This window comes from Centropristis striata, chromosome 2 (assembly GCF_030273125.1).
Source record: "Centropristis striata isolate RG_2023a ecotype Rhode Island chromosome 2, C.striata_1.0, whole genome shotgun sequence".
NCBI classification, from domain to species: domain Eukaryota; kingdom Metazoa; phylum Chordata; class Actinopteri; order Perciformes; family Serranidae; genus Centropristis; species Centropristis striata.
In genome coordinates, this window is record NC_081518.1 from 31,195,460 (window position 1) to 31,207,041 (window position 11,582).

The 11,582-nt window shown below is 37.4% G+C and overlaps 1 protein-coding gene across 1 annotated transcript in view; it reads right to left on the minus strand.

Moving 5' to 3' along the window:
• Positions 1-3,094: 3,094 nt before the first annotated feature.
• LOC131986171 (saccharopine dehydrogenase-like oxidoreductase) overlaps positions 3,095-11,582 on the minus strand; it is an 11,595-nt gene continuing 3,107 nt past the window's right edge. Inside the window, exons 3-12 of the mRNA XM_059351002.1 lie at positions 10,459-10,539; positions 8,487-8,616; positions 8,330-8,379; positions 8,119-8,249; positions 6,795-6,912; positions 6,296-6,415; positions 6,087-6,143; positions 5,849-5,960; positions 4,956-5,037; positions 3,095-4,486 (exon numbers count right to left, since the gene is read on the minus strand). Of these exons, the coding sequence (XP_059206985.1) occupies positions 4,396-4,486; positions 4,956-5,037; positions 5,849-5,960; positions 6,087-6,143; positions 6,296-6,415; positions 6,795-6,912; positions 8,119-8,249; positions 8,330-8,379; positions 8,487-8,616; positions 10,459-10,539 (972 nt within the window). The 3' untranslated portion in view covers positions 3,095-4,395. The remainder of the gene's footprint in view (positions 4,487-4,955; positions 5,038-5,848; positions 5,961-6,086; positions 6,144-6,295; positions 6,416-6,794; positions 6,913-8,118; positions 8,250-8,329; positions 8,380-8,486; positions 8,617-10,458; positions 10,540-11,582) is intronic.

Sequence of the window (11,582 nt, forward strand, 5' to 3'; positions counted from 1 at the left end):
TATTTATGCCCAAATTGGTTTGCTAATACCTATAATCTCACTTTCAAAGCAACGTCATGGCAAAGACACACTTTTAAGATGCTATATACAGTCAAACAGCTAGAGTAGACCAATATTACTCTCTACTATTTAATTTCTCAATTTTATAGGGAAAATGAGCAGGTTTTACCTGACCTTACCATATGCACTTATATAATTCACACACACAGATCTGTATACATCCATATATATAATGTAGTACATAATACACACACACTCAGTTTACTCAAACATACTCATATGCATGTGAGAGGTAGGTGACTAGGCCAAAGCCAAATGGCAAAGAATTGAATAGGTAAAATATTAACTAGAGTATTATTAAAATATTTTCAAAACATAGTGTTTGAATAATAAAATATATATATTTATAAAAAATAATTGTTATTCATATGATTGTATATTTTATAGTTACTTTTTTAGCTGAGATGAAAAGAGACCTTTTATGTGGATTGTGCACTGATATGAATGCAAACTTATTTATAAGGCTAATTTCTTAAATAACTTTATTGAATAATATTTAACATTATTATAAATTTTAGGTACAATGTCAACCTATTCTAGAAATGAACACTAGAAGAAAATCAAATAAATTGCCAATTAAACATCAGTACTGCATGTTCAGTCAACTGTTGACCATTTAAATAGACTTAAATAATAATAAAATAGCTATATGACACTATTTCTTAATCACCCCAAGTGTAATTTTCTGCCTTATATGTTCAGTTAAAAAAAATGTACGATGTCACTGGTTTCATCATTATCTGAACAGGAGATGGATCAGGTTACATAGATTAATGCATGAAAATCTAATCTGCGGAGAAGAGAATTCTGCTTTGACTAACTAATTCAAGTTAATATTCTGTTAATTGTACAACAAATCCAGCAACTCTGCTTGTCATCACAATATGATCATACAATAACATGTTTTACTGCTACAAAATAATTTTCTACCCATTATGAAGGCAAATTATCATCGTGGACACCTGGGTTGGTGTTTTCCTTGTTTTCACAGCACACTTTATGCAAAGACACAAGTAAAACATTTCTGGGAGGATTATTTATCCACTGTACATAAACCAAAAATGTTCTGCCTATTTAACCCTGGGACACAGGATAGCTTCCCAGCCCTGCGCAGGTAGAGAAGAGGTTGGACGAGCCCACAGACTACTCCCAGATTCATAATGCTCTCTATTAAAATAGTTGGAATGTGGATTTCTTTGATCAAATATAGAACTAACAGGAAGGGTAGATAATTGATCAAAAAACATGCCAGGTGAACCAAAATGATGTTAAAGGCTTTTCTCTTCATCTTGTCACCCCTTCTGCTCCCGCCCCCCTCCCTCTCTCCTGGACCGGGCCGCTTCAGGGAACACATAACTGAGAAGTAGCAGAACAAAATTGTACACAGTATGGTAGTAAACCAGATCAATCCGATTTTTTCCGCTGGAAATGTACATAATAAAAATACTATCAAAAAGAAGAGACACCAGGCCAGAGCACACTGTGCCAACTTATACTTCAGGGGCTTGAACCTGCAAGTGGAAACAGAACAAAATATGACTTGTCACAGATCTGGCTATAAGAAGTAGAAAATGTGCTTAATGTTTAGATGTTTAGATTGTATGATGTGTATGATGTTCTGCATTGTTTTATCCATGTTGTAAGGCGACCTTGAGTGCCTTGAAAGGCGCCCTATTAAATAAAATGAATTATTAATTATTAAACATTTACCTGATGAAGATCAGAGGGTGGACCACTGCCATGTAGCGTTCCATGCAGATACAGCACTGGAAGATGGGCCGGACGACCCACACCAGGATCCACAGATTATCCAACACGACAGGGAGGCTTTCACCGACAAGTCCAAAGTTGAACATACAGATCAGCTGTGCTGGCAGTGTCAGGCAGTTAAATATCTCACAAACAGCCAGGCTTAAGAGATGGACTTCTGAGGCCAGCACCTCTCTGGTTCCATTACAAATGAGCCAAACCACCCATACATTTGCTGGGAGGCCAATTACAAAGTTAATGACCAGGAAAGTGGAGACAATATAAAGACTAACTGAGTCCATCTCAATGATGGCCAAACAGTTTGTGTAGCGAGAGCTGTTGAGATGAGAATCATTCAGATGAAGTGTGGACATGTCCTCAGCAGTTCCTCAGGTATCCACAGTGGTCACAAAATTGTAGTGAAAACGTTTGAGGTGTCTTGACAACTTGTAGTGCTCACCTGTCATTCAACCAGTACAGCCTGTCACTTGCCCCTTCTCTTTGCAGCCGAACACTGCAATGCAAAGAGCTTCATTTGACTAATGACTGTTTTTAGTGGAAAGTTTTTTTAAAAACTTTGCATGAACACTCAGATTTCACAGTGATTTTCATTCTACAGCCATTAATAACTTTGTCATTGTTATAACTTTATTACTCACCTCTTTTATTTATACTATCAATAGTTAAAAATAAAAAGCAATTTAATTTAAAAATAAATGACCAATTATTGGGTAAGTGCAGGCGGGATTTGGGCCAATGATAATGATTTCTGATTTGATGCTGTTCAGGTTGAGGTTGGTGTTCATTGGGTTTTAAGAGAATGAAAGGATATTTCTTTAAATTTCTAGAACCTTATTAAGTTTGTATTATTCTTTCATTGTTGATTTTCTGCCTCCCACCACTGAAAATGATGGTTCTCCTTCAATGTGTTTCCCAGAGGTTTTAAATAAGGAAAAAGAATGAATATATGAATTACACATCAAACTTTTTCATCAACCATCTTTTCATTTTGCTTAATGCTGGTATATGAGCATGGCACTGATGCATGACTTGTTTTCTAGTAGATCGCAAACTAACCTTGTGATCTTGTATGGTATCCTTTCACTCAAAAACGCAGCAAGAATGTAAAATAACTGGTTGATTTTCAAAATACAGTGCATCCTAAATGTATTCCACATTTTGTTATGTTACAGCCTTATTCCAAAAAATAGAATCAATTCATTTTTTCCCTCTTTACGAATGTAAACCACAAATCTTGAAAACCTGTGTGAAAAAGACACAAGACTTCTTTGTATTAGCAGATTTATTTTCTATTTATGAGGCCCATACAAAGCAAAGCACACCAAAACAAAACCCCAAAACATCTGTCACGTGCACATAATGCTCAAACATGAAAAACAAGAACTGAGATCAACATTATCACTTTGTGGATAAAACATCTACAGTCCATAGGAGCAACTAACTTCTTCAGATAAAAACAAACAAACCACACACTTGTTTACAAAACCGCAGAGGATCCGTTCAGTCTGACGGAGTAACTCATGCTGTTTTGTGCACAAACGACTGGATGCATTTTCTGACAAGGATCAAAAGCAAACATTTGTATAGGTGAATTGTTGCAACATTCAGCTTCAAAAAAACGAAAGACTGATGAAAATAGGATTATTTAGTGATAGTCTTACTGTCAAAAGTGAAGCAATCAGGATTTTTAACAGGCCAGGCCAGGAAAGACAAGCATGTGCATGCACACACACAGAGTAGGTTTCTATTCTGTCGGCAGCTTTATTCCACTGAACCACAACACACAGATAAGTTAGTGCTACTTAGTGACTAATGTCTCCTTGTACATGTGAAGGTGCTGTATGTCACAAGGACAAGACAAGTGTGCTTTTTTTTCTCTCCTTTTTTTTTTAAAAAGCCTAATTTACTTATCCTGAGTCCTGCAAGGGGAAATAATGTCCAGGATAATGGCATTTAATACTATGAAGCTTTCAGCCTGCTATACAGTTACTATTAAATAACACAGGTTGTAAAGAGAAAATATGATTTGTTGTTGAGCTATATATTCCTGTGTAAGTAAATGCCATATAGACTATAATTTCCCTCTATAAAAAATGTCAGCAACCAGTCTTTGGTATGATAAGAGGGCCATCTACACATTTCTGTTTTTTCCTTCTGACGGTGCACAAACCATTTTAAATTAGCTACAAATATGAATAAGAATGACATAAACTGGCCAAAATTCTCCTTTCCTTAGCAATAACCTGGTTAAACCCATTCACACACAGCTGTTCTTTTACTGTCCACAGCTGTAAAACACTACTGCAGCTGTGCCATTTGTCTTACAAGCAGAGATTAATAGCACATTCAAGCCAAAGCAAGACTGGTAAGTGACCAAAGGGTAAAGATAAAAGCAGAAAGTACTAAAAAAATGATGTTGGAAAGTAATCTGAAAGTGCACTCCATCTCTACTCGTGAAGAAATGGCTCTCTTCTAAATTTGGAAACTTTCCAGTTGTTATTATGGATATTAGTATTGTAAGTGCTCAGAAAAACCTGGAGTATGGCATCAGGGAGGCGACAAACTTTAGATGACAGAGAACTGGATGCCGTGTTTGTTGAGGCGGTCCGTCAGTGTGGTTTTTGCAAAAGCAGCACCTGGAGTATAAACCCCTCCCCTGGAAAATGAAGGATAACAAATTATTTCATAACAACATCTCAGGAGTTTTATCAAGTAACATTCATTAAATGCATGGATATAAGGGAGACTTATTATGCTAATTTTTTAGTATCTACTAGAATATGTTCTTTACTTTACACTACTTCTGTTTTTAGTTTATTAAAATAAGCAGCATTAACATATTAAACTGCCATCTGGTTTATCATAGATTATTAATAACTCAATTCCTGTGGGACCTAGGTTAATTTACCGTTTATACTGAATGGCTAGATGGGTAAAAAAAAACCTAATTCTCTTAAAACTCAACAAACAAAAAGCCTGGAAACCAAACACATGGAGTTTAACTGGGACATTTAAATAATTGAAATGTGTGATATCACCTCCCATATTGGCTCAACAGGGAGAGTTCTACAACTTGGAATATAGCAAAGAATTTCAGGTTGTAGATTTGGGGTGTGAGAACTCACGTCTTGGGCAACGCTGTGGGTTCATTGAGGATTGTTAGAGCAGACTGTACCATGGCGATGGGCGTGGCCACATATCCACACTCTAAATGATAACAGAAAGACATGAAATAAGATTAAAGACAACAAGGAAGAGGTTGAACAGGTCTTACTGGGTTCTCTTCTCATTTGTCTATTTTGTGCCTCCTCGGTCCCCCTGCCTGTGACCCAGAAATATAAACCATCAAGGGAAAAAAAAAACCTTGGTTATTACACAATTACAAATCCCACCAGGGGGACTAAAAGTTGTAATAAAACAAGAAAAATGTATTAAAAGTTAAATACATTTCTTTCATTACAGTGGTTATACCTTTTAACAGCTTTCTTGTTTGTACAATCAGATAGAGGAAATGTATTGTTTGATATGGACAGTCAGCTTTGAAAAGTTTAGCTTTTTTGCTTAAGAATTTGGAGTTGTGAATAAAAAAAAAAGCAAATTAATCAAATAGAACTACAGAGACAGCTGAGACGTTAAAAAGGGGCGTGGCAATGAACAGGTGATGCAGCTGTGCATTGTGTCATCATTAATTGACTGCTCAGAAGCATGGATGTCTTTTTTGTATAATGCCTGCTGCCTCGACTCCTCTCCAGGGAAGGAAATGAACTGAGGATGCACAAAGTGGGAAATGAGATGACAGGTGGGTACCCGGGCTTAATTTCCCTTATTACCCAGCCTGGACAGAAACAAGTATTGAATACAACAAACATGGTTCATCTTGCTCCACAGCTGTGCTTTCACATTTTATTCCTGCATTCATGGAGGGTGTAACTTATTTCGAACCACACTGTTTTATGAGGGAAACTCAAGTTTGTTACATCAAGGCCAAATCTTTTACTACGCTAGGATTTTTAGTTACCTGGCCCCTGAACCAGTGTGCGGATCTTGGCGTTAGGTTTTCCTTGGGAGGGGTCCTGTCCCTCTGTGTAGCCCTCTCCATAGAAAGCAAACTGGAAGGATGAAGCCTCCATCTAATACACACATGGACACACACATAAGCATTTTCTTTTGAGCATACTTTACTACCTAAACTAAACTAAATGGATCTGATAACTTGGTGCATAAACCTCTTATTTTCTGTTCTGTCAGGATTTTACCTGCTTTCGAGTCGGTCCAGCTTTGGAGAAGAGTCCAAAGGAGAAGAACTCTGGGTGCTGAGAAGGTGGGTACACAAAACAGATACATATAAGCACCTAAACATTCTCCAGCATGCAGTATGTGCACTCTGACCTCTTTGTTTCAATAATATGTAGAATCAGTTCAGTGTAAATTTAATTATGTCATGCCACAGGTCATGTTTGTTTACCTTGATGAGCAGGTTGCGTCCAAAGCTGAACTTGACTAAGAACCAGAACATCATGCCAGCAAACATCAGCTTGATTACATTGCCAACATTTCCGATTCCTGCGTACGCTCCATACTGAACCTAAAGTTGCAGAGGCAATAATATACACACTTTGTTTAAGTTGGAGCCACCTGAACCTGAAAACAGTCAAGGATGTTCCTGCATAACTCAAAAAAACTCTCTTGACTATAAGTTACACCACTAGATAGCCTATGTGGTCAAAATGTAATCCTATACAAATTAAAGAAACTTCTGGAACAAGATGGCAATATGTTTGTCACTTATCCCAACTTCCCCATATAAACATGCTCACTGTATTAGAAAACATTATTCACATTAGTCACACTACAGTCTCCATGATGCTTCTCTACAAGGACACTATTAAGAATTAATTTTACCATTAGAGGAAAACTAACACAAAATACTGTGAGTAAAAAGAATACAGAAATGAAAGACCGACCGGTTTTTCCTGATGTTCCTCCACCAGGAAGCGCTGAGTTCTCTTCACAACCGAGGGATCAGAGCCCATGAACGGCAACGTATACTGCTGGATTTCATTACTGAAGAACAAATTTCCCCTACAAATACACATACAAAGAAATGAACAGAGAAAATGCAACATTTTCAACATGAAAAAGTGGAGGACAAACTGAAGTATATTATCTTGCTGAGACAAAAAGGTGTTTTGTCCAAGTATGGCAAGAGCACCGTTAACTGGTCTCAGCAGAGCAATATTATTGGCTGTTCCTGTCTCATAAAGACAAATCCTATTGTCCAATACATAACAAGAAACTATAACTAAAAACCAAAGATACTGAATGTTTGAGGTCATTTTGAGACAGTGTTGCCATTCCATGGTTTGTCCACCAGAGAGCGCTAGCAAGTTTGTTTTCCAAATGTAAAGTTTCCTGCTAAATGCAGATAGACATCTTGGACTCATCAAAAAATCCAAATAGAACACATTTTTTTATTCTATTTATTTATTTTTAGTAAGTATATTGCATACCTATTTACACATATAACATATATCATATATACGTACGAATATTTTAATCATACCCTATAAATAAACAGTTTCTACCATAAACTATATAAATATATACAGTCTATATGGATTTTACTGAAATGACGCAATTTGTCAGCGACAACCATGTTGTAATTGCTGCTTATATAAACATGTTATTCCTGATGCCAAGAATCACTCTAATGACTGATTGCTGTCTGTCTGGTCTAGAATAAAATAAGAAAAACTTTGTCACAGCTGTGGCTACAGTTCGTTCCACATTCCCCATTTCTCTGCAAAAATATATCCCAAAGTTTTGTATAAAATGTCCCTTTTGTTTTTCCATGGAAAGCGTTTCTATACTGTTTTAAGAAAGACTTGAAAGTTTTCCTTAAGGATAGGATAAGGTCAGAGTTATTATATTTCAAATTTTCTAGGATTAAACAATGGCCTCCATTACTTCATTCTGTGGAAAGATTTTATGAAATAAAGGTCCCCTGAAATAAATAAATGTGGTATAATGAAAAAAAGTCCCCTGAAATGAATAGAAGTCACAGCAGTCAAGTCCGCTTTTAAATAAAACACTTATTAATAAATAGAAAAGTATAAATATGTAAAAGAGAAAACCTGTTTAAAGTATTTTTTCATTTCAGGATTTATTATAATACTGATACAGATAATACTGAAGAAGTTTGACGAACTGGCTGTGAGCGCTATTAAGGAAAAGCAAAGTATTTACTTTATTTTGAAGTAAGTTAAGAGGCAACTATTCTCTTCATACCTGCGTTTAAGCTTCGAGCCGACAACAGGCAGAGGTTTGTGATTAAACTTCCTCCTGAGACTCTGCAGCTTCTGGCTGTCGGAGAAGCCGTAGATGGCTGACTGCCACGTGCCATCATGGATACAACCGCCCTGATAGAGGAAGATGGAGTTATTAGAGTACGTAAAAAGCTTGTCGACAACTTGGACTGATGGGTAATGTAGTTCCATACTTCATCTCCTGAGCCGACAGTCAGGAAGCTCTCCACTGCAGTCAGCGTACCTGTGGATGAACAAACACACCAGAGAAAGAGAGAGTGATTGGACCCCTGCATTATTAGTATCAGTTTATGCATCTGTGTGTTTGGGTCCACATCAGTATGTGCCTACCCTTGAACTGGTCCCTGGTGAAGAGGACTCCCATGTCAGCTGGTATGGAGTCAAATCCACAGCTCCCGATGATGTACACACCTTTGTCAGCTGCCTGGCTGTTGTAGTTAAACTGCATACCCTCCAGAAACTGGAGAAAAACATGCACAAGAGTTTTTTACACTGCCTGTTGAATGAATTGTTATTATGTTATGAATGAAATTCAAGAGATTTTTGGAACTTTATCAAACTTAATTTATGGTGGACTTCTGTCGTGAGGTGATGATATGATGTTTAGCTTTTAGAAAGCCTGTAACCGAGACACAGCCTCAAAACACAAGTAAACATGAAGCACCAATGTGTTTCAGTGACACATGCTGCTGTACACAGACCACCATCTGACATAGAGGGGAAACTGCTGTCATGTTGCCAAGTGAGATTTGTTTTTTAACAAGCTACAGCATGAAACACAGCACGGCTCCAATTTAATCAAACACGCGCACTGAATTTAAGGACATCTGGAGGCATATTTGAATTTAACTTAACATAGTTTATTAGGCAAAATGGATAGTGTAGAGAGGTCAAAAACTTAATGGGAGTGCCATTATATAGCGCTTTTATCCAAAGCGCTTTACACTACACTAAACACTGGCCCTCATTTATCAAAGGAACGTAGAAACGAGCGCAGATCTGAGCGTATATTTCGTCTTAAGACAGGGTTTACGAGTGATTTATCAAATGTTCGTATCCAGCCAATCACATCGTGAGAATGATCGAATGACTGTTGATAAATGTGGCGGCTCGAAACAAGCGTCATTTAAATACCACACCCTAATATATACCCGATTCAGATGGCTGGCCTCCAGAGTTTATGACACCGAAGGGTGCAATACGGCCAAAAAGAGGATTTTTCCCCCTAAAGTCAGCTTTATTAGCAAAGTGCACCGTTAAAAAAAAACAACAGGAGCGAAATAGACATATTACAGAAATACGCAGCGACGGAGATTTAGGAAATAAAAGTATAAACTCAAACAAGTTCGGTGAATATTTTACATTTAGAGCACAGACAGTGTGGCAGTGCTGGTTGGAAATGTTTCTATTCGGGCAAAACCTTTGGTGAAGGAGACGCTGACGATCCGGTGTCCAGCAGGATAACGGTAAATAGCAGAAGACAACAACATTTAACAGCCTTGGCTAGTATTCTGTTTAAAGAATTTCACGGTCGCAGGGTGTATTTATTTTTAATCAGGTTTTTAGTGATAAATGATAACCTAAACATGCATAGAAATTATACCAGGACACACTGGTGCCACCATTGAGAATTCATTCACACACTGATGAAGGCAGCATCAGGAGCAATTTGGGATTCAGTATCTTGCTCAAGTGCACTTCGACATATAGGCTGCCACGGTCAGGGATTGAACCACCAACCTTCTGATCAGTAGGCAACCGCTCTACCAACTGAGCCACAATCGCCCCATAAACTTATATTTGTCTCACCTGTATTGTTTAAGCTTTTAAATATATATGTTGAAGTTTAGAAATAACAGGTATTTGAGATGGCAAAATATGTCGATATGGTCTCACAAACAGAGGAAAGAAAAAAAGAAAAGAAAAGAAAAACATGATCTTAGTATGTCAATATTAATGTTGTTTCTTAGTTTCTTTTGTTCAGACAAGGGTAAGTAGGAGATGTTTTTTTACCTGACATGGGGCGTGGTCAACCTGACAGACCTGCCAGTTGTCAGGTTGACCACGCCCCATGAGGAACTCCACAAAAAGACACGTCACAGCGATCAGCTGACACCTCTGAAGAAGACTGAAGTTGTCAGTCGAAACATGTCAGGTAAAAAAAAAAACATCTCCTACTTACCCTTGTCTGAACAAAAGGAACTAAGAAATAATATTCAGAAGTAGACAAAATGAATTTGCTGGAAATAATATTAATGTTGTGTACACACTACAGAAAAGAAATACAGCACAGTATGCAAACCTGAGGCTCTCCACTGATGTCAATATGGTGGGCTCCATTCTCCACACAGGCTTTGACCACTGGCTCGCCATAGAACCTGTACTATACACAGAGAGATAAACAGACAGACGGACAGAGAGACAGACACTTATTAATGCACTGTTTCAATTTTTAACAGCTAATTCCCCATCAGTCATAGTTCTCAGTTCAATTCAATTCAAACAACTTTATTTATCCCAGATGAAGCAATTTGATTTTAGAAGCTTGTACATAAAGAAAAGCAATAAAATACAAAATCATACAAACAAAGGGGCTCAAATTTGTTCAAAAACAACCACCTCAGAATAAATAATATTGCTTTACCTTGTTAAGACAATGAAAGAGTGTGTGTTCTTGTCAATGCTGAACTGTTGAAGGATTATGGAAAAAGTATTGGTGCAATTTTTAAGGGAAGGGTGGTGCATTGGGGGAAGGTAGAACCCACTATATTTTGGGGCAGATGCAGCCAAATTCAAGTGAATGCCCCCTAAATTCAGAACAACGTGGAAACTTGGGGAATGTTCTGGCACACATTATTGGCTCACCTGATCCATTTCTTTTTTTGCTTTTCATTGCCATGCAAAGACTGGAAGAAGCTATGAAAGGGTTGTTTAAATGCTGAGCATAAAATTACATCTTCTTTGTAGCATCCATGTTGTTTCCACATAACAACGTAAAAACTAAAGAACACACCAAAGATTGTAGAACAACTTGCAAAGCATGTGAATCGGCCTATCTAGTTTTAACCTGTGATGAACAATACTCATGCTTCTGGTAAATCTTTACAGCATGAATGCATAGACAGACCAAGAACTTAAATAAACATTACTAAGTCTCTGATTATATCTAAATTGTCTTGGGTAAGTACATCATGAAAAGGTCGAAGCCAGTTACTTCTCTTGCATATAATAGGACAACTGGACATCTCAAGGTCTTTTGCTTATCAATACAATCCACACACACAAAGTGTAAAGGTTATATGAGGCCCCTTGGGTTACAAAACAATGGCAATGCAGAAACCATAATACATTTCTTCATAACTACCCCTGTTTTTCTACAACAACCTCCCAGTAACTATACTCTCCATATCCCCCTCCCAGACACAC